General features: G+C 36.9%; 1 protein-coding gene across 2 annotated transcripts in view; it reads left to right on the forward strand.

Annotated features, from left to right (window-relative positions):
• JMY (junction mediating and regulatory protein, p53 cofactor) overlaps positions 1–23,678 on the forward strand; it is a 66,879-nt gene that overhangs the window by 30,017 nt on the left and 13,184 nt on the right. For both annotated transcript variants that reach the window (XM_061475887.1, XM_061475888.1), the window contains 6 exons: positions 3,604–3,754; positions 5,862–6,031; positions 10,967–11,132; positions 13,971–14,158; positions 21,584–21,670; positions 23,303–23,398. In XM_061475887.1, coding sequence (XP_061331871.1) covers positions 3,604–3,754; positions 5,862–6,031; positions 10,967–11,132; positions 13,971–14,158; positions 21,584–21,670; positions 23,303–23,398 — 858 coding nt within the window. The remainder of the gene's footprint in view (positions 1–3,603; positions 3,755–5,861; positions 6,032–10,966; positions 11,133–13,970; positions 14,159–21,583; positions 21,671–23,302; positions 23,399–23,678) is intronic.

Below are 23,678 nucleotides of genomic sequence, written 5' to 3' on the forward strand. Positions count from 1 at the left end.
ATATTGAAGCATCTTGACTGATTTTCCTCTTCCTTGCATGAGAATGTCTGGCTGCTCTACGTGAAAGACTACCTATATTTGTAATACGCAGTGCCAAGATCCTGACATGCTGATAGGTACTTAACTTCCATGAATTTTATTTTTTAATTAATTTGATTCCTACTGCCCTGTGAGTTGTCTGAGATTACTCCTGCTGGCAGCAAATGGCCACAGGGTGTTAACTAGGCTATCCAAAAAGTAACAAAGGTATCTGTGGCTGAAGACTACTACTTCAGGAATCAGCAAAGGAGCCTGGGTCTTCAGAGCATTTGCAGCTCTTGATTATTCTTGAAGTTTCTCATTCTGAATTTGTCATCCTGAACCTTGATTGCCTCTTGCTGTCAAAGCTGTTAAATGGTTCTTGAAACAAGTATTCTGACCTAACAGCTTTAAATGTGAAAGGAACAAGCTTTTCAGCTTAGGGTTTGTCCTCAGTTCCTAGCTAGCCACCTTTTTTAAGGAACCAGCTTTTTCACCTGTTACAAGACTGTTCTCCACAGGTGCATAGATTCTGACTTGACCTGTTCCCCTTGAAGCAATGAGAACCTCCTCTCTTGTCATGGTTTAACCCTGGCTGGCAGGGTTAAACTAAGTAGTACTGGCAGATACTAAGCAGTACCCAGCTGCTCACTTGCTTCAGTCTGTGAGATGGGGGAGAGAGTGGAAAGGCTAAAAATGAGAAAATTCATGGGTTGAGATAAATACAGTTTAATAGGTTAAGCAAAAGCCATGTGTGCAAGCAAAGCAAAATAAGGAATTACTTTCCATTCAACACTTCACCATTAACATCAGCAGGCACGTGTTTAGCCATCCCTAGGACAGCAGGGCTCTATCACATGTAATGGTTACTTGGAAAAACAAGTGCCATCACTCCAAACGTTGCCCCTTCCTTCTTCCCACAGCTTTATGTGCTGAGCACAATGCCACATGGTGTGGAATATCTCTTGGGTCAGTTGAGGTCAGCTGTCTCAGCTGTGTCCCCTTCCAGCTTCTTGTGTACCCCCAGCCTGCTTGCTGGTCTGGTGGCATAATAAGCAGAAAGGCCTTGGCTCTGTGTAAGCACACCTCAGCAGTAACTGAAACATCCCTGTATTACCGGCAGTATGCTTCACAAATCCAAAACAGCCCCATCCCAACTGCTGTGAAGAACATTATCACAGCTAAACCAGCACATCCGTCCTCCATCATTTCATGGCTTCAGAGCCAGAAAGATACAAAGTCCAAACATGAACCTTAGCAATCTTTGTACTTCATCTTTGTAATAGAAGACACTCTAGAAGAATCATAATATACTCATGTTCATGGTCAGTAATTCTAAAGAGTTCAACTGTCTTGCCAGATAACAGGCTGTTTAGATATAGACTATAAAACTGCTAAGCATCAGGGCAGGTCAGCTCAAGCAGCATTTGGGATTTACATCTGTCCTTTGTGTCTTTTGGAGGCTCCTTTCAGACTTCTGTCAAGCATGCCACTGTTGCTGCAGGCTTAAGGCATGACGTTGGTCTGTTCTTGTTCATGCAATTATTTGGGGTCCTCCTTTCAGACAGTAGTCATTTGTGGGGTATGCTGCTTGGTGTCTCCTAAATGTGAATGTGTACATGAACAGATGTATAAAGGGAAAGTATACATCAGTAACTCTACCAGGTTGAACTGGTTTATCCTCATAAACATTTACAACCCTGTCATCTTCCTTGTTTCCCCAGTTTCTAAAGCTTTGCAAGATCATGACCATCTACTTACGGCTGTGCATACATGTGCATACTTGTATGGGAATTAGTAAAGCAAAGGCTTCTTGGGGTTTTGGTTTTTTTTGTACCTTGTTGCATGCATACCCGGAGTATGAATGATGGCATGGATGGCATACTTGGGATTGCAGTTCATGAAAAGGTGCTTCCCTTTTTTTGTTACTTGTAGATACTTGTTCTAGGAACAAAGATACAATTGTATTATGCTGTCCTAAATCTCTGTAGCTAACACCATGTGTGAATAATGTTCTGGCAGGCAAAACTTCACGAAGAAATTCATACTTCAAGGCTTCTTACTCTCTTACAAATGATACATACAAGAAGTTAACTTCCATTACTCAGTGACCCTGTGTCAATTTCAGTATCAAATCACCTCATCATTACCAAGGAGTAGAAAAAGGAAGAGTTTTAACTGTATTGGTTTTTGTCCTTCTCAAAGGAGCTTACTGTTTCAGAGTGGTATGTAAATGGAAAGCATTAACCTCACCAGTCATCATTCACTACTATGTACATAGTTTGACATTTATTTGGAAACTGTTGTCTGTTGACTCATAAGTATTCTATGTGGGATTCACAGAATCATAAAATTCTTTAGGTTGGAAAAGACCTTTCAGATCGTCATGGCACATATGTGCTCTGTTGAATTATGTGTTACAGCATATCTAGTGAAGTTATTATTCGCTTACTGTTTGTCCACATTTTTATTTTGCCTATTCCCTTTTAAAGGTTTTTGGAAATATTGAAGAAGTAGATCAAAATACCTTATTAAACTACTTCAGACATTTTTCAACAAATTAAGAATTACTTAGAAGGCATCTGTGTGTTTTTACTTGTAAAAATCACCTCTCTAAGATGTGGGATAGGTGACTGTGCAGATATCCTGAACAGTCAGTTAAAAACCTGCTGTTCATAGCATAACTATACAGTGGAATGGCTCTCTGAGACCAAACAGAAGATTTGTGAAATCAAGCTTAGTATTTGAGGCACTAGAACTTCACGTTAACATATCTGGGGACATAAAAGATGATAAGCACTTTTGGGTTTGGGTAGTTTTGTATATACTAGTGAGGTGTCTTCTTGATTGATGAAAAATATTGACAGTTGGCTTTGGTGTTACAGGAGCAGGCTTAAATATTTAGTTGCTTAGAAACAGTCTGTTGTCTGTGGTAGGACTATACAATAGCTTCTAAAAACTGTAAAAAAAAATCTAGTCTGGGGAGAGAAAGTTATTTTTTTAATATTTTTGAAAAGAAACTCTAAAACTTTTACTGGCTTCAGATAGTTTCCACTTCAAAATAAAATTGCCTTGATCTTGTCAATGAAAAGATACTTGGATTCCCAGGCACTAGAAAATACGTTCTAAAAAGTCATCTATAACAAAGAAAAACTACGAAATTGTTGATGATTACTTACCATTACCCCAATACATCCACTGTTTCCAGCTTCATTCTGACTGAAGAACAGTCATTTACTTCAGAATGAAATATTGCAGGCTGGAAGAAAGCCTGGGGGAAACATGCTCATTATCTTAAGGTAATAAGATATTTAACAAAAACGATACTGACAAATCAAATGTACATTTAAGGTTTTGGTGCTTCCAGTAACACTAGCACTGAAACTGTAGGGTTACTTTTTCAACAGAAAGTGACTTCAAAGGGGCTTCTTTTCTGTTGAATAGAAGCCAGTAGTTTTCTCTCTCTGCTGCACCCTCCCACCCCCCTGGCCCTCTTTTTTTATCTTAGCCACCCTGAAACTGGTCACTGTTGGCAAAATAGCAACAATTAATTGTGTAGCTAATTGTGGACTGATTTCTTTTCAGATCTCAATAGAGAATGACTACCTAGGACCTAGAAGAATTGAGAGTCTGCAGAAAGAAGATGCTGACTGGCAAAAAAAAGCTCACATGGCTGTGCTTTCTATTCAAGATCTTACAGTTAAATACTTTGAAATAACGGCTAAAACACAGAAAGGTAGTTACAGTCTACTGTCAATCAAATGAAAGATCTTTAAAAATTTATTTCATGTTTAGCATGTTCTGTATTGTACTGCGATTTTTTTTTTTTCCATCAGTGCTCTGTGAAGAAAATGCAGTTGTCATTACCATTTGTTTTTACTTCTGTGTCTATTCAAATCTTTCACCAAATAAGCCTTTTCAAAACATCATCAGAAGTGAGCAGAGTAGAAATCTTACATAAAAGTTTCATAATCACTTTCTCAGTGTGATTGTATTAGCTGCACGTACATTTGCAAAGAATTTAGGGACCACAGAATCCTGATGAATTCTGTCCTTTATACTGGATATGGCAGATGACCACAGTAAGTGCTTATTACTTTTCAGCTCATTTCCTTTTTCTGTCTCCCCTTCCTTTCAGTACTTTTTTTTCCATAGCTCTAAATACTAAACAACAGCTCAAAGTGAAAACTGCTCTGTTCTGAAGTCTTGGATATATAACCTTGGGATTTTTAAGCCTGAGGAATGCAGGAGTTTTACTGTGCAGTAAAACCAGGTCATATGACTTGTCACATACATCTGCACTCTGATCCTTGTACCATTTGCCAGTTTACTGGGACAAACACACCTGAGAATGTGGTTCCCTGTCACCTCTTTTAGTAGTTTGGCTGCAGGTTACCAGTCCCACAGTCTTCCATGCCTGACTGTGGGTTCCTGTTTCTTTCTTTGTCTTGGTGGTAGTGATTGTGCAACCAGATGAGCTATATCCCTGGGAGAAAATCTTCTTTGATGGGTTTCCTGTCATCTCACTGCATGACTTCTAGATCTGCCTCAAGAGAAGCAGTCACTGCAAAATGATTCCTTTCAATGAAAACCCAAGTTAAGCATAACATGAAACTCTTATTTTGAAAAGTGACTAAACCAGTTCAGGCATGTTGGGATGAGTTTAATTAAGGCAAATTCTAAATGTATTTAATCAGTTTGGTTCCTTTTTTTACTTTGACAAAGGCAGCAAATAAAATATTCCACTGGTTGAAGAACAGTTTACAGTTACTTTTTTTTTTTTTGTGTTCACATACTTGTTTTTTGTAGGGAAAACTGCTGAGAAATGGAATGTCTGGACACTGTTTATAACCATAGAACTTTGGTATACAGGTTGCTTGCCTGGGAGTTTTTTTGGCATCCTGGTGGTGACAGGGTGGTCTTACGTACCAAATTACTAACAAATGGCAGAGGAAAACCAGAGGAGAATATAGAAGTATTTTTTATTACCTGTCAACAGCGTTTAATGTGTTCTAGCACCTGGGGACTGAACGCTACCCATTTGACTGTGACTTGCATGGCTTTAGTTTTGCAAAGCTGAGTGTACAGTATCATGTGGTTGTTCTATATATTGAAAGCAGTGAAAATCTCGTGTGTCAGCTTAGATGTCTGCGGCTCAAGAAAGAAAATCTGAATCAGGCAAAGGACTCTTGCTACTCTGAAGGCTTCCTGAGAAGATTATTCTTACGTTAAGAACGGATTATAATTTGTTTAGTTAATTTGAAGTAATTTTGTGAAGCAACCTTTGAGTTTAAAGATAGCTGCTATTTAATTTTAATTTAGTATTTTCACAGAGTTGCACTTGGTCAAGCTGCAATTTTTGTTTTAAACTATAATTCTTTTCACTCTGCAGATCTGTTTAACCTTATAACTGCACTATAGAAGTTATTAAGGAAAACTGGAGACTTCAGTAGCTGATGAATGGCCCTTTTAGAAGCAGGGGAAAATTTGGGATACAGTTTAAAACCACATGGTAGTATTAATGAGATATTTCTATTATGTTAGGAATTCTGAACCAGTGGTTCAAGTTTTCAGGTACTGTGTGTTCAGAATGGTCCCTTTTGGATAACAAAAATCAGAATTGTAATGATAAAAGGATCAACAAATAGCTAACTGCAGTTTATATGAATCCTAAGAGTACTTGTATCCTGGATTTGAAAATTAGTACTCTGTGGGATAACTACTCCCAGCTAAGAGAACTTTGAATGCTTTTGTGTACAAATGTGTGCATTGCCTCTGCAGTAGGATCACTGGTAATCTGAGGAGTAGACTGGTAAGCTGTCTGCCTTTTCTTCCCCCTGTAGCTGTGTACGATCGAATGCGAGCAGACCAGAAGAAGTTTGGTAAGGCAGCATGGGCAGCAGCAGTGGAACGTATGGAAAAACTTCAGTATGCAGTTTCTAAGGAGACTTTGCAGTTGATGCGTGCAAAAGAAATCTGTTTGGAGCAGAAGAAGCATGCACTGAAAGAGGAGGTAATTGTTTGTACTAATAAATAGAAAAATAAAACATGAAGAAAACCCCAAACCTTAAAGAATGTTGATGTACTTAAAAGCAGACAAAGAAACCCAAACAACCCCAACAAAACCCAGAGCTGAAAGTAATTTTTTTCCAGTTTTTAATAATAGAAGTCTGTATTTGAACTTCCATTACACTTTACCATGTTAGACGAAGTTGCAATGTAGGTGTGGTGGGTTTTGTGCCACTTACATTTTCTGTTAATCTTTTTCTGGTTAGTGAACCATCAACACAGTTTTTACTGTCAATGTCTACAGATACCTACTGAGATGAATAAAATGAAGAGAAGGGATAGGACAGAAATCTGCTGCTATGTAATCTCCATGCGTTAGCTCCTTGAAGCATAACCACCTTTTCAGAATAGTTCTAACATTCCAGATGGAAGTTGTCTGAACATTAGTAAATACATAGATGTTGTACTATATTGTCTTTGTCTCTGCTTACCCTCATTATTAAGGCAGTCTTCCTGTGGGGGTTGTGCTAGCTACAGCTTTTCTGAGGAAAGAGTGCATGCATTAAACTGTGTTTAAATGTCTTAGCAGAAAAAAAAAAAACAGTATTTGCTGGGTTTTATGACACCTCCTAAAAAAGCTACAAATCCTCTTTTAAAATTTGCTTTCATACAGATATTTGGTGCTGAGAACTTTTTGTCACACTAATGTCAATTTACATTCTGTCCAGTCAGTGGTTTGTTTTTAGAGCACTTTTCAAATGTTTTAGCAAAATTTGACTAAACCAGTGGCTCTGTCGTGAGAAGGTTACCCAGAGAACTCAAGATTTTAGTGCTGTATAGACTGGTGGGTTTGTAAGCCTGATAGACTATATGCCTGTCTTAGGAGATTCTGTAAAAGACAGCGTGTTCTGTGAGGAAGAGAGAGTACCTGCAAAACCTGGACCATGGAATAAAAATAGTTCGCTCCATTTCAGTGTTCTTCAGAATTAGAAGGCCAAGAGCTGAAACCTAAGTTTTTCAGGCTGTTGCCATTTTTATCTTGATGAGAGAACTAGGAGTACTAATTGGAAACACCATACTGAAGATCTTCACGTATTCATAGGAGCCACATGTAATCTTTTCTGTAGCACATCTTATTTTTCTCCCGGTGGAAACCTTCTGTGAATTATATTGAATGAGATCTCAGTCTGGTAAATAAGTAAGTGTTTGTTTAGATGTACAAAAGCATTAGGGGTTGCGTAGGAAAAAGGAGAGGTTTGCTGTAGTATACAGTAACAGGTGAGAAGCTCTGAACTGAGAGTTTGGGGCTTTTTGGGGATGGAGAAATGAGGAACATCTGATGGCATGCATGGGCATGGTGGTTTGGCATGGTGTATTGTTTGGCAAGGTATGGAGAGCTATGGATCAAAACATGATGATGGGGAGATATGAGAACCTTTTCTAGCAAACTATTTAGCTACTGTTTTCTAGGCATAGAAGATAAAACCAGGATATTCCCTTAAAAAGACCAGAATGCTTGAGAAACTAATCTATCAGGATTTGAGTTGAGGATTAAGACAGAAAGAACAACATTTCAGAACAAAGACCAGGTTTGACTGTTTATGAGGACACTCCCGGTGTTCAGCAGGTTGTCTATGAAACTTTGAACATTTACACTTGGAAAAGAAAAAAGTTTATATAAACCAGTGATACACCCTTTTCAAGAGGAAAAGATCTTACTTTTAGTGTCTGAAATTTTCCTGATTGCCCAGGATGCCAACTGTAAGTATCTTAACTTCACTTTTTTAATGTTTTGTCCTGTAGTATCATGGCCTGACTATAATTGACTCCTCATACTTAATAGGTTGGAGGAATACTTTTGTTAAACAAGTTGCAATGTATGAGTGAGAGCCTGCCTTTTACCAGTGGTCCATGTTTCCCTTAAAATAATTTAGAATTTCTTTAAAATTATTTTCTGTTGGTTTTGAGGATGAGTTTCTGTATTCACACTGAAAGACTTGAGTTTTTCTTCTGAATTTTACTCCCTTCTGAGATTTCTCTGTCAGCAATAGTGATGAATTAAAATGAATACTTGAACTGGAGAACAGTCAGAATTCACACAGGGTGGATTGAAACATCGCTTTGAATTCCATCTGATAGTAACAGATTACTTAAAAGGCTGGATAATAGAAAATGTAATAATAGTTATTCATATATATTGCTAGGAAAAAGTAGTACAAATTTTTACCGTGAACTGCAGGTTAATTACTTCGTAAATGACAGCAGATGAGAATGACCATGTTCTTATAATCTGGCCATAGCAATGTGAGCCACCAATACAGCAGAGTACTACAGCAGCAGATGCTCTCCAATCTGTCAGTCAGGTATTTCCAGCAACAGGGTGTTAGTGTCACTGCACATGGAGTTGTGAGATTTCTTCCACATCTATCTTCCACATATTTCTGGTCACCAAAGAAAGATTGGTTCTAACTGGAGCAGTTACAGACAGGACTACTACAGTGATGACAGGAATGGCAAATCTGTATTCCCAGAGAAGTTGAAGTTGTTCTGACAAATAAAATGAAGGCTGAGATAATAGAAAATTGCTTTTCATAAAAATACTAAAAGGAATAAATACTAGTCAAGAGCAATGCATGTTGTTGTTCAATACTGGCACATGAACAAATGGTATTATCTGATTGTGAATACACTGGAAATCTGGAAGATGTTTCCTGGCAGTTAGGAGGGAGTATTTGGAACAGACTTCCAGTGGGAGTAACGAACACAGATTTTTGTGAGAGCTTTTTGGTTTGTTTTTGTTTTTACAAAGCAGAATAAGAACAACAACAATAACATGGAGATTATTTTAAGAACACACATTATGAAAGCAGTTCATTTTAGATTTGTCTGAAAGTATTCCGTGATGGTGGAAAGCTGGATTTGATGGCACTCACATCTCTATTTCATGTTTGACTATATTTCTATTAATTTTGTCATCTGCCCTTTAGCATGGGTGCTCATAGTTCTTGTCAGAGGTTTTCTGTATTAACATATCTTAGTAACCACACGTGGGTTTACAGATGATATATTTCTTCCTTAGAACTGTTAATTTAAGTTCCTGCTTAAGTTCTTCACTTAAGGGCCAGGCAGATTTAATTATTTGCTTGACTTAATGCAGGAAATTGAACTCTGATCACCCCAGTTCTAGTTCTTGTCCACCTACAGATTGTTTATTCCCTGTAACATTCCCACGTTAAAGTTCTTTGTGTTTCTTTCACTAGCTGATCAGCCTGACACCTACCAAGGAGGCAGCAAATTACTAGTACAGATTAGATAGCAACTTGTAACATTAAGAATTGAATCACTCTTAAATTTTTAACAAGAAATGTCAGTCTTCCTGAGAGTGATGGTACTGTTTTGAATTACTGTATGTATATAATATCTCATATAAAGTTTTAACATAAATTATTGAAATTAAAAGTTCTCATTTTTCATGAGAGGCTATTATGTAGCTAGGAATCTTTGAGAGACATCTGACAGTATTAAATTCCCATTGCTGTTGCACCTGAAAGTTGAATATAGTGGTGGTGTACGCCTAAAACAGACCAGGTAGCTGGCGGCATCTGGAATGTATACTTGTAGGGCTAAGATCTGGTTTTAAGATGGGTCCTTTAGCAGGCAGACACCAGTGCGATGGAATGAATACTGAGCTGCTATAACTTGATAAGCTGATACTTCTGAAGATGGCACGTTTGTGTCTCTATTCTGTCTTTATACAAAAACTTTGGGCTTAAATTTGGAAACATTTTGTTTTTTTTAGGAAAAATAAAAAATAAAAGTATGTTTGAGTGAATTTCACAGTTCACTGTCAAAGCAAGTTGTGGTAGAACTTTGAATGATGTTGCCTTAATTTAAACAAACAAACAAACAAAACCAAAATAAAAAGAGGAAACCACAGGCAAAACAAGCAAAAAAAAATCCCCACAAACCTGACACATTTTGTTGCTATCGTATATTTTTTTACAATGAGAAAACTCTTTAGAAATGCCAAAACCCAGGATAACCCTGCCTTACCAATGAACATTATCATTTCTATATGGAAAAACTGGCATGTTCAAGAGTCAGTCTTTTGTCTTGAAAGCTAGCTTCCAATTCACTCCAAATATGCCATCATTATATCATTTACTGCTCTGGTCATAATTAGTAACTTAATATGGATGCAGAGTAATAGAATGGCATAACAAGACATTTTGGTGTCACACTGGACTGAAACATACATTATTGATTGTAAGATTTATGATACTAACTTAAGGACTTACTGAGCCTTTCGCATTAATAATTGCCATCAGTAAATACACAATAGAGTAGGAGAAATTGACATTACAAGAACTGATTCACAGGTCTTCTGTCTATTCATCTTACATGAAAAGAAACATACAGAACAGTTTCCTTAGTTTTTAGCTGAGCTGTGAAACCCCTCTTCTGAATGGGTAATGATGCAGGTTCTGAAAGCATAGATGCTATGAAAAAAAAAAGGGATAGGACAAATTTATGAAGTAAAATCCAGTAAATCTATTCTGTGTAAAGGGCAGCAGTGTGGCTTAAGCTGTGCTGCAGACTGGTGAGGTTTCACCAGGAGGTATCACTGCACTGCCTACTATGTTTCATTTATGTTTCTGGCAATTTGTGGTTAAACTTTGTCCAAAACTGGGCAGTGAGTAAGATGGATCTTTGGTTTAATTCAGTAGAGGTATCTTTCTGGTTTAGTATAGTTATATTTAAACATATAGAAAAAAGGTCAGGTATTAAAGATGTCTGAAAGGGTGTGGCTGATCAAAACCTTATCCTCTTGATGTGTTGTTCAATTTTAATGTTACATTTAGTGTACGAGACTCATGTGGTTTTTGTTGTTTGTTTTTGTTCGTTTGTTTTTGTGTTTTCTTTCTTTCTTTTCATTTAGATGCAGAGCCTGAAAGGTGGTACAGAAGCCATAGCCCATTTGGACCAGTTAGAAGCTGACTATTATGATCTACAGCTTCAACTATATGAAGTGCAGTTTGAGATCTTGAAATGTGAAGAGCTGCTGTTGACAGCACAACTTGAAAGCATCAGAAGACTGATGTCAGGTGCTGCTTTGTGCATTTTAATTAAGATGTAATCTGCAAAAATATATTTCTGTTTGTAAAAGTCTAGTAAAGCCTGTGGGAATGAAATGTGAACAGACCATATGAACTTTTAACATAGGGCTTTTAACATAGGTATTGTTAAAATTTACACCCATTCATAAGGCAGATACAGAAGTTTTAGTCTGGTTCTCATTGCCTGTGTTGGAAATAAGCATTTAAGATATTATGTGAGTTTTGGAAAACAAAATTCAGAGAGGAGGAAATTTCTTAATTACTGGACTTGTCTCACTAAAAATTTGCATTGGTATTATTAATTTCTTTGAATTTTAAAAGGTATTCCTGCAAATCAGAGTCCTTCAGCTAAACTTTGAAGCTTGTTGTATTGCCATCTCACTAATTTAGAGCAGAGATGCATACCTTAAGTTTCCAAAACCTACTACACCTTGTGTACTTACAAACTATGGAAATAGTTACTACTCATATACTACTACTATATAACTATTACTACCAACAATAATGATAAGGGAAGTAACAAGGGCAGAGAACATAAAACTTAAAGGGGAAAAAAACACAACAATAAAGAACAATGATATACAATACAGTTGCTCACCATCTGCTGACCGATACCCAGCACAGCCCGAGCAGCGATCTGCCCTTCTGCGTGACTTCCCCCAGTTTACATACTGGGCATGATGTGCTGTGGTATGGAATATCCCTTTGGCTAGTTTGGGTCAGGTGTCCTGTCTCTGCTCCCTCCCAGCTTCCTGTGCCCCTCCACACTGGCAGAGCATGAGACTGAAAAATCCTTGATTGGAGAAAGAATTACTTAGCAGCAGCTGAAACATAGATGTGTTATCAGCATTGTTCTCAAAATAAAGCTGAAGCACAGCACTGCACCAGCTAGTAAGGAGAAAAATAACTGTTACATCTGAACCCAGGGCAAGCATCTAAAACATATAGTCATCTCTTAATATGTGTTGCTTCTTGTGCTGTCAGAAGAGAAAAGAATAGTCTGTTGCATCTTCTGTTGCCCTTCCTTTTTAAAGTGTACTTACAGTCAGTAAAGTAATAGCATTTTAAATGTACATGTGTCTTGGTGATTTGTAGATGCTGTTGCTGTCCTTTATTCTTGAACCTTACTGGCTCTGTAGAGATATTTCAGAGAGTTCTGGGTTCCGTTTTGATTTGAGGGGCATCAGCACTACTGCTAATGAAGTCCTAACATAATTTTTTGAGAGCATGATTTGATTTGACTGCCAGCTGGTTGTAAGCTAGAAGAAAACCATTTTATTTTGCAAATTCAGCATATTGGATCTGAAAAAGTATCAAATAATAATAGATTGATATACCATAAATAATAGTAGTGTTATTTTACTGTCATTAAGCAAACACTTGCACTGAAATTCAGGAGACGTGAATTTATTAGGTTAAGATTTTAAAGGGTCTTACCCTATCCATACGAACTATTCGTACATCCTTGTAAGATGGTTTTGTGGTAGATGCACTTGTAAACGCCTATCTTTAACATTTTGTGAAAGTGTTCTAAAACAAAACTTGCATGTAATTGCAATTGAGGCTGAGGTCTCAAGGTGGGTTCTAGTGACTTTGGTAGTTTTATGTATGGATGAAACTGCTTTGTTTTAATTTCATTTTTGTTTAACCTCAGCACTGAAGTAAAGAGTCCAGTAGATCAGGTCTTCTTAGTTTTTATTTTAAGGTTGATATAGTGCTGTGCTTTTTTTTTCTGGTCCTGCCATGTCTCCTGAGTTGAAGTTAACATGGCGGTCACAATTTTAGTTACAGCAGAGACTGTACACGCAAATACCATGAATTGACAATAGCTTTTAAAATGGAAAGTGCCGTGAGGACAGCTCTTCCAAATAAGCTACTAGCAGAAATAGGAGGAAACTACAGTCTTGCTGAAAGCAGTTGTGAAGTTAAAATGAGGTTTGGTGGTGCTGCAGAGTACGTACTCGATAGTCATGCCAGCTATATCTGTCTGTGTCAGCCGTAATGCATATCCTGCTTGGTATATTACAAAAATATCCAACTTGGTGTAGTGAATAAGGAACGAGAGGCCTTTGCTGCTTCTTTATTCCAACATTCTGCAAGGATTTATAATTGTTACTCTTTCCTTCTTGGCAAGAGATGAGAAGGCAGCGTTCAGAGATGAGCTCAATGTTACAGTACGTGTTTCACTCTGGAGGCTAAAAATCATGAGTGTTGATAAAACTATTGGTAATGACCTCCTTTTCAGGCTTGCAATGCTCTAAAGGATTGCCTTGATATTACCTACCTTCTGAAACCTCTGAGCAGATGCAGTAAATGGGAGGTCGGAATTCCAAGAGTGTTTTTCGTCTTTTGTTGTCTGGTTCCCTTTCACAAAATTAATAGTTGACAGAGGTAGGACAAACTCATGTTAAAGACTTCAGAAGGAGCCCATGTATCCTGAACTACATAGTGAAAGCCAGAGGATATTACTGCTCATCTTGGGTCCATTGGTAAGAGACCCAGAGACATATGTGGGCATTGTAATCAAGTTAGACTGTGGACACAAGTGTACATTTACAGTTGTGTTTGGGCTTTTTCAATGCCCTGAGCTTACCTGTGTAGCAGGCTGTGCTTCATTGATATTGATTCCTATTCTTCATAAACAGAGCTTTGCTGTTTAGTGCTTTTCCTCTGACCTTTTGATTTTGGTAGTCCTCTGAAAGGACTATAGTATTCTTCTATATTAAGTCTTGCAACTCAGTAGGAGGATTGTTGTTGAACAAAACAAAATGTTAATCAAATACAGACTATTGATTTGACTTTTTCATTGCTGACATTTTAAAACAGAGAAGAGAGATGAAGTGGTATATTATGACACTTTCGAAAGTATGGAAGCCATGCTTGAAAAAGAGGATACGGTAACATCTATATACTTGCAAAAAGAAGAGCTGCAAAAGTTACAACAAAAAATCCGCCAGCTGGAAGCACGGCGTGGACGTATTTCAGCCAAGAAAGCCTACCTCAGAAACAAGAAGGTATTATTAAATTGCAAATTTCTAGCATAATTAGCAAATTTAATAAAACTTCAAAAGATTTCATTTCAGATACAACTTCTACTAGAATTTTCATGGATTATATTTACCACTTAGTAGACATCGTTTTATGCAGTAGCATATATTACTAAACTGATACTTAAGATGCAGTTTACCTTTTAGTTTTAAAGGAGTCTTTAATTACTTTGGAGGCAACAAACTTTCTACTGACTAATGAGAATAATGTGAAAAGTATATGCTAGAATGCATGTTTCTACAGAGAGTAGTTTTATATATATTTGCAGAAGAGAATTTTCAAGGGTGTTTTCTCACTAATGAGTTCTATTTTCATTTTCTTGCCTCATCCTTTTAAACTTGCATCATGTGTCATTGATACTCTGTGTTCAGCAGATATATACGAAATACGGTATATAGTCTTAATTTTTAAAACAAGGTGTGCTGCTTGGGACCACTCAACTTTTTCATGCGTCACATTACTGGGATGTTGTGCAGAAAATTGTTTAATATAGCTAATGTTTTGAAGTTGTGTATACGTGTATGTAAATATGTTCATTCCTTTTTTCCAGAATTACTCATTTATTATTCCCTAGCAGTTTGTGGTTACATCAGTATCATAGAATCATAGGTCAGAGTTGGAAAGGACCTTAAGATCACCTAGTTCTGACGCAGGGAACTAGGCAGGGACACCTCACACCAGACCATGTCGCCCAAGGCTCTGTCCAGCCTGGCCTTGAACGCTGCCACGAATGGAGCATTTACCACTTGTTTGGGCAACCCATTCCAATGCCTCACCACCCTCACAGCGAAGAACTTCTTCCTTATATCTGACTTAAACCTCCTCTGTTTAAGTTTAAACCCATTACCCCTTGTCCTGTCACTACAGTCCCCGATGAATAGTCTCTCTCCAGCAACTTTGTAGGCCCCCTTCAGATACTGGAAGGCTGCTGTGAGGTCTCCGTGCAGCCTTTTCTTCTCCAGGCCAAACCGTCCAAATTTTCTGAGCCTGTCTTCTTATGGGAGGTGCTCCAGCCCCCTTATCATCCTTGTGTCCTCCTGTGAACTTGCATTATTAATAGGTGAGACAGCTTAATGAGTAGAATAGATCAAAGTTTTGAGGGAGCATTGTAATACTTGTTATGAAATAGGTATACTATAGGTTATACTATAATCCATATGCGGAAGTCTCAGTTGAGACTATTGTAGATTGGGGTCAGGGGTTGGTGTAGTTCTGTGTTCTCAGTCGTGTGCCCTGATGCAGGAGATGGCCCCTTCACATAAATATTTCTAGTAGGTTGAGGATAAAGCCTTCAGGTTTTGCCTCCCCTTCATAATTAGTCTAATCTATTTCTGTACTTCAATCTGAAGCATAACAGCAAACAAAACAGTAGTAGATACATTTTATATTTTGGATTCTTTTATATTTCTTCGGTCACTGTCCTGTCTCTAATGAACACGTTACAGAGAAGACTGCAAATAAGTTATCATAAAATAAATGTCTCTTGTTTGCCAGTTATGGGAAGTAGCTTGCTCAGTTACTGAGTTTCTTTTATGTGAGTTTGTAAAAAGAAAAAGTACCAAGAAGCTGGGCTTTTTAGTACTTTAAGGAATAGATCCTGTCATGCTATGCTAATTAACATAGGTTACATTGTAATAGTTATGCTCTTTTCTCCCGAATATGAAAATCACTGCTGACATTTTTCAGAGTAGACAGCCCTGTTTCAGAGCAACAGTGTGGTTGCTGTTCCTTAATTTTGGGAGGTAACAAGTTAAGAAGCAATCTGAAGCAGGAATAGAGATTTTTTTTTAGCATGCCTTCTTATCTGTAAAGTGAGCTAATCACCTTTGATTGGCTTACTTGTTTCAAGGTTATGCTATGATAAAATATCTTGTTTAAACTGAAGGAATTAGTTCTGTGCTGTAACATTAGTTGGAGCCTGTGCAGTGAGACATGATGCAAAGCTGTATGTGGCAGTATTGCTCATCTGGGTCTGTGTGTGGGAGTAATATAGTCATGTCTGCTCAACATTGTGCTGCAGGAACATGGCTGTACTGTTTTCAGGACCTGAGGTAGTGTCTTCAAATGGAACTTCACTGCTGGAAATCACAGCATGGGCATCACAGCACTCTCACAACTAGTTCCGGCTCTGCTGATTAGATTGCTCAGCATAGCATTATCTGCAGTTGAGTGCTGCAGTGAGATACTTAGCTTTCAACTTCTAAAGAAATCACAGATTAGAATAATGTGTATTTAAACTTGCAGGGGGAAATAAAAGATTTTTATTTGAGCAAAAAGAATAGGCAGAATCTGGTGTTACACATTTTGTGGTACTTGTTGGGCAGAAAAGAACACAGCCACTGTGATGGATATTTGTTAGAGGTGTTTACTGTAGCTGCACTTACTATTGCCAGGAAATTCAGAGCTCTGCTAAGTTTACTAGTAATTACTTGAAAATCAACTCTTGTGGCTTTGATTCAGACATAAACAACGTTTTTTCTTGAGTGATCATTCTAGTGATGTTGCAAAACATTGTTAATGAACACTGTTTATAGTGTCTGATGCTAGGAGTTGTACGTTACAAAACTGGGAGGAAAAAAGGGTTCTTGCTCTGAAGCACTTGCAGTTTAAAACAGAACAAAGATACAGATAGGATGCAAAAGCAGACTCTACATAGTGGAAATGAGTGTGGTGGTGACTGAATGCTAACTGGAAAAAAGAATGTTTTGATTGTGCATTTGGAAAGTACATATCATGGTAAAATTCTCAAAGTCTGTCTCAGTTAAGAAACTTTTATTGTTGAACTGTGATGAGTCTACTTAATACTTTTCATATTCTGTTCCTGATCGTGCTTGTTTCAGCAAAGTATCTTAAAAGAGGCCTGTATGCAACTGTTCTGTTTTGGACTGGGTTGGTGAGGCTTTGGTGGGGTTTTTATATTTTTTTTTACCCTTCCCCAACACCCCTGTTGTTTGGGGTTTTTTGTTGTTGTTTTGTTTGTTGTTTTGGTTTTTTACCTTGTCAGTTTTGCATTTAAAAATGAAGAAAGCTGTGCACTAAGTAGTATATATCACAGTCCTATGATATACTTAGAAATTACAGTCCTTGCTTGTTCCTAAGATTTTGGCAAATGAGGATTGCCTTAGGATAATGCCGCCTTTCTAGCACAGATACCATCATTAAGAAAACAATAGGAAATGATTCTCTGTCATCAGTTTGTATTTTTTGGTTGTTTTATCATCTGGGTATTCAAAAACATTTTCAGTTGAGTTAATACAGTGAAAGGGAATCAATTACTCTGTGTAGAATAAGGCTAAGTGTAATACAGATATAAGCATCTGTGACTATAGTCTTTATTAATCTTGTTTTTCAGAAATTCCTTCTCTGATTTTGCAGTTGATGCTTTAATTTTTTAATGATGATGTCAAATAATTGTGTCAAACCTTTATTTAGAAATATTTGCTAAATGTTTGTTAGAAAGCTCATTCAGTCATGATTCTGAATAATTGAGACAGGATTTTTCAAATAATACGGTTTTAGAGAGGTTGATGTTCTTTCATTGTACTACCATGAGTGTAAACTCTTGATGCTTATGATTTTTCATACAAAACTATTTGCCTTTTTTAAGCAGTCATTTCCCGACGTTCTTTTATGTTGATGACAGTGAGTTAGTTATTACAAAATGGGGTTGAAATAGTGATCTCACTACTTATTTCTTGAAAGCTAGTTACAGGTTTTTTCATGCAGGATATTGCTTTTGTTATCCCAGTCTACCCCCTGCTGGCTGTACAGTAGTATTAATTAGGTTATCATATGGAACAAGCAACTGGCTTTTTTTAGGGAGTTATATTTGTAGCAAAGAGTTAAGGAGTTAAGATAAAAAAAGATAGTATAAAAGGTGTCTAGAAAAGTATCTTTGAAAAAATAAGAGTTATGAAGAAATTGAATTATTTCACTTCCAGGAAAGGTATTCCTTATTGCGAGCAGAAGCAACTGGTTAGTGAAGCTGGGATATGTTCATAATATGTGCTTTTATCTAGGAAGCTTCTTAATGTGCAGGTGTGTCTGTTTTAATAGGACCCCATCACTAATTTGCAGACGTGCAGTTTAAAGCATAGCCCATGCCAAAATAGTTAAATACAGTGACAGCTGGAATAGGGTTACTTGGTATGCTTTCAGATTACTGTTACTACTTCAACAGAACTTAATGGCATAACTACACAAAAGGCCTATAGTATAGTAAAATTCTGCACATACTGAGCTTACTAAATGCTTAACTTGCATAATTTTCAATATGAAAGCAAAGCTCACTGGAACTACTTAAATACAATACTAATGTAGATTTCTTCTATGTATACTACATGTTTCTAGTCTTAAAAAAAAAAGGTAGCTTATCCAGTGATGAGGATTGAAATGGTTCCTCAGCTCTCCCTTGTTTTGTTTTCAATACATGCAAATTTGATACTATGAAATAGGTTAGCATATTAAAAGAGAAATGAACATTATTCTTCCTGATGCTGTCTCACACAGTAACAGTTGGGCAGCATCTTTCTTGAAGTGTGGCTCTCACTGGACATAATGCTGCTGCTTCTGCAGTGCTGAGAACGAAGGGAAAGCACTTCATCTGTTCAGCAGGCTGTATTTCTGCTCATTTAGTCCATTATGCTGCTTTCCTTTTTTGCCAGAGTTAGTTTGTTTATGTTCAACTTGTCATCTGCCATAATTATCCAGATAATTTTCTTTAATGCTGCTACCTGGATGGGTTTTTTCTTCATCCTTGTTTGCAGTTACTTAATCTTGTCTACAAGTAGAACCTTGTATTTGTCCTTGTGAAATTGCCACCTCTTTTTTTTTTTTTTGACCATGTCTGTAATTAGTTAAGATGATTCAGATTTCTAATCCTGTGCTGTAATATGTTTTCAGCCGCTCCTAGTCTTTTTTATTATTTCAAGAGATTTAATTACATTAAAGCAGGTTGTTTATTAGTACAAAGTCAGCATCAAATGTTTTGTTTTATCCTCTCTACATGCTTAAAATGGTTTTCATTGTTGCTTTTCATCGGAAAGATTTAAATACTGATTCTAAAGAGAAAATGTTTTATAAAAGTCTGCCTCCCAGGTACTTACGAGTCAGAAGCTCCCAAACCTAACATATATTTTCTCATTATTTTAATACCTTTTTTATATCTCATGACATATATTCCTCATTATTTTAGCAGACAGTTGAACTTAGCACATAAATAGGGAATAAATTATAAAGGTAAATCAGTGGTAGTATTATGAAAAGTCTTTCAGATTTTCTTATAATATTCTGAAGCTATTGCTGTGTCTTCAAAATGCATTAACTTTTCCAGCTGTATTAAGTCAACACTTTTTGTCATTAAAAAACCCCGAATTCCACAAACAAGTATAAAACACAAGAGTGTTTATCTATACGTATACATCTCTGATCAAGCTGGGACAGTATTTCCACAGAAAATTACTCTCTTTTTTGTTACCTGTATATGGTAGCAACATGAATAGTCTTAATGTTCAGGAACTGTCATGGTTTAAACCGAGACAGTAACTCAGAACCACAGCTATTTGCTCACCCCTTCCCTGTCCCTCCAGCTCCTGGCAGAATGGAGAAGAGAATCAAAAGAATGTAGACCACACTGGTTGAGATAAGAACAGTCCAGTAACTAAAGTATAATATAAAAGTATTACTAATAATAATAGTGATAATAATGACAAGGGAAGTAACAAGGGGAGAAATATAAAACTAAAAAGGGAAAGAGGGAAAAAAAACAGTAAACACAAGTGATGCACCATACAATTTCTCACCTCCCACTGACCAATGCCCAGCCTGACCTGAGCAGCGATCTGGGCCTTCGGGTAACTCTCTCCAGTTACGACGTTATGACATGCTGTGGTATGGAATACCCCTTTGGCTAGTTTGGGTCAGTTGTCCTGTCTCTGCTCCCTCCCAGCTTCCTGTGCCTCTCTGCATTGGCAGAGCATGAGACTGAAAAGTCCTTGATTGGAGAAAGCATTACTTAGCAGCGCTGAAACATTGGTGTGTTATCAGCATTGTTCTCAGACTAAAGTCGAATACACAGCACAGCACCAGCTACTAACGAGAAATGTAAACGTTACAGCTGAATCCAGGACAGAAACATTCAAGACAGCGCAATATTTCTGCCCCATATAGGAACACTGGCTACCCATATGTGTGATCTCAGAATGTCCATAGTCTGCTTGTAGTAGAATGTAGCTTTAAAGTGCATTTCCAAGTGTCCAACATGTGATTTTATTTTTTTTTTCCCCAACATTCTCCTCTTTTTTTTGTTGTTTTTTTTTTTTTTTGGGGGGGGGGGTTGCCACTACTGTAGTATCTTATTTCATAGCTGATAATTCTCTCAGCTGCCCCACACCATGCTTTCAATGGCAATGCTATTATCTGGTTTCACCCAACAAGTCAAACTGAGTGATGCCTGGGAAGTCCATCGTTTTGGTGTTGCAGCTGCAGTTGCATTCCAGACTGCTTCCTCAACACTGTCTCCTCTTATACACCTGTGAGGTCTGTTTCTAACTGGACAATCTGACTTTGTTCTGCTTCTGTGTGGTGTTTGTACTACGCATAATCTCATTGCCCATACTGTCTGATTTACTGGGCCTCAGTATTCTTCTTTGAGGTTTCAAGTTCCTGGAGTCTTGTCACTACACCAGATTCCTATTTACATACCTCTTCTTTGTAACTGACACGTAATTCAGTTCTTTTTATTATCTACCTGAAGTTTGAGTGTCATCCTCTTTCTTGTCATCTGTTGTATAACATGGCCTGTTTTGTTTTGTTGTGATTTTTTTTAACCTGGTCATATTTGCAGGCAATGCAATAAGTAGCTTTTTTTTTTTTTCAACTGGATATTACAGATCTGAACTTGGTGAGCCTGGTTTTGCAGGCATAAAATTTTAACAACATTATTAGTGTTTGTGCTTGCAGATTGTACGTGCAAAAGATGAACTGACATTTGTAAATGAGAATCTGTCCTGTTGCATAAACAAATATGTAGTATGTTTGAGAGTTAGGTATCTTCCATTTATACAAATGCATGGAGTTACACAGGCTTTTAGGAAGTATTTGACAAATCAGTGTTTGTTGCTACTTTTGTACTGGTATTCTAGAATAGAGTTTCAAGCAGCTGTTACTTTTGTATGTTTTTTTGACAGTTTAATAGGTTTGAGTTTGGCTTGCTTTCGTTTTAATTTTTTTTTTTATTGTAAGTTAAATTAGCTTGTTTAAATTAGCTCATTTGAGATAGCACTAAGAATTAGAAAAATAAAAATTACAAAGCCTATTTGGTAGGTACATTATATGCAGTAAATCAATACTAGAAATTTATATCTTATAGATAACCTTTTATGTCTCTACAGGAGATCTGTATCGCAAAGCATAATGAAAAGATCCAGCAGCGTCACCAGAGTGAGGAAGAATACAAAATGCACCATACTGTTCAGCTAGTAAGTTTGTGTTTTCTGCTGTTGAGATTAGCATTTAGTTAGTAGCTTGTATTCCTCATTATACATTAATTAGAACAGTATTTACAGCGATAGCTGTTTTAAAAAGATACTGTGTGTCCCCGACCTGATAGGCAGGAGTATAATAGCACTGTTAGGATGACATTGAACCCAAGCAATAAGAAAGTTTTTTAATGGTAGGTTCACAATATAACTGATTACTGCTAGAGTTAGGTTGCATTCTTATTTATAAACAAAACCAAAAACAATCAAGCAAGCAAATCCCCAAAAGAAACAAACAGATCACCCCCCCTGAGTTTGAGACTGCTTCAGGAAAAGTTTGACCAGATTGCATATGGAGCATTGAAATGTGTTGGTAGAACTATCCTTTCTTCTTGGTACAGTCTTTTCTTTATGCTCCTGTTTTAACTCCTGTGCCCTATTGCTGTTACTTTCTTTTCACCATATACTTCTATTCCTCTTCACCTTTTCATGTTTCCTGTCCTTACTCTTTTTTAGACACGTTCTCTTCTTCCTATCCCTGATGTATCTGTATTTACTTCCTTCCAATCCTTTTTATGAAGGACACCAGGCCACTAGCTGACTTCTGAAAATGGCAGGCAGGCAGACATTGCTTTTGTGTTGACTTAATGACAGTAAAAGGCAAAAGTGATCAGATTTTTTAATTATGATGATAAAGATTAGCTTTTAAAAGTAATATTAAATGCTGTGAATAATTTAAGAATTAAAGCTGCTGTTTCTGCTTAAGGTTTATTCTATATCAGTTTTCCTGGTAACTTCTGAACTTAAGTACAGTGACTTTTGCCATTTGACAGCTAGCAGTCACTTTCAATAAATGTGACTGAAGAGTAGTATTATGTTTCAAAGATGTAGAAACTCTGCTGAAGTTGTGTGAAAATGCATGACTAGTTAAAGGAGGTAGATCCAAATATATGTTTTCACTGAGGTAGTATCCCTAAATAAGAAATAATTGCATCAGGAAGGAAAAATTGCCAGGAAGAGCTTCAACAGTTTGTTGAAGTAAGATTACAGAAAAATGAAGCTGGATTAAATAATTAAATACAAATTCTTCATTTACTGTTGTCAATTCTAATGAAAATATTTACCTAATTTCCCCAGTATTTAAAACTTTGTGGCAGTGAGTTCTGTGATTTTTTGCACTGTGAAAATCCTAATGGTATCTTAACATAAAAGGGCAGCCTTGCACTTCCGGCTGTCATTTTGTTCTTGAAACGAGAGAAAATGGTTACTTGTTTGTTGTCTGGTTAATTTATACCATTTTTAATCTCAGCAGTCTTTTTTCAATATAATATTCTGTCACATCTCTAGTTATTTCTCGTCTTTCAAGGTAACAAATCTTCAGGTGTTCCAATTCCAGACTGAAATTTTTCTTTAGAGAGCTTTTCATGTTTTTGAAGTTACGGAACATGAAATGCATAATATTTTGTAAGGGGAAGACAAAGGCCAAGTTTTGAAGTTCAGAAAATGTGTTTATTTGAGGATCGTTAGGTAGTTATTAATAATTAGTAGAAGAGTTATTTTAATTCATTTTTTTGGTGATGCTGAATGTAACATTGGATGTAATATTTACATGCTTTCCATGTATTTCCTCAGAAGCGAGATCAGTTACAAGATGAAGAGGAAAGAAAGAGCTCCTGGGTTAGTCAGGAAAGACAGAAAACACTGGACAGACTTCGCACATTTAAACAGGTAATAGAAGAAGAGTGTGCTTTTCCACGAGCTCCCTTTGCAGAATAAATTTTTATTTATTCCACTCATTCCAGGATTAAACTATGTAATTAACTATTCTTTTTCATTGTGCAGTTAACTGTTTGATTCATATTTACAAGAAAATATGGCATTTGTGGTAACGAGTATCTATGTCTTGCAACAAGACACTTTGGAAACTTTCCTAAAAGAAATATAATCTAAATGTATTTCCCAGTACCACTGATTGCTAGAATACTTGGCAGTGCTTGCCCCTTCCTAC

The sequence above is a fragment of the Pezoporus flaviventris genome, unplaced genomic scaffold (genome assembly GCF_033815535.1).
Source record: "Pezoporus flaviventris isolate CSIRO_AGI_PZ_B2104156 unplaced genomic scaffold, CSIRO_AGI_Pfla_v1 ptg000090l, whole genome shotgun sequence".
NCBI lineage: Eukaryota > Metazoa > Chordata > Aves > Psittaciformes > Psittacidae > Pezoporus > Pezoporus flaviventris.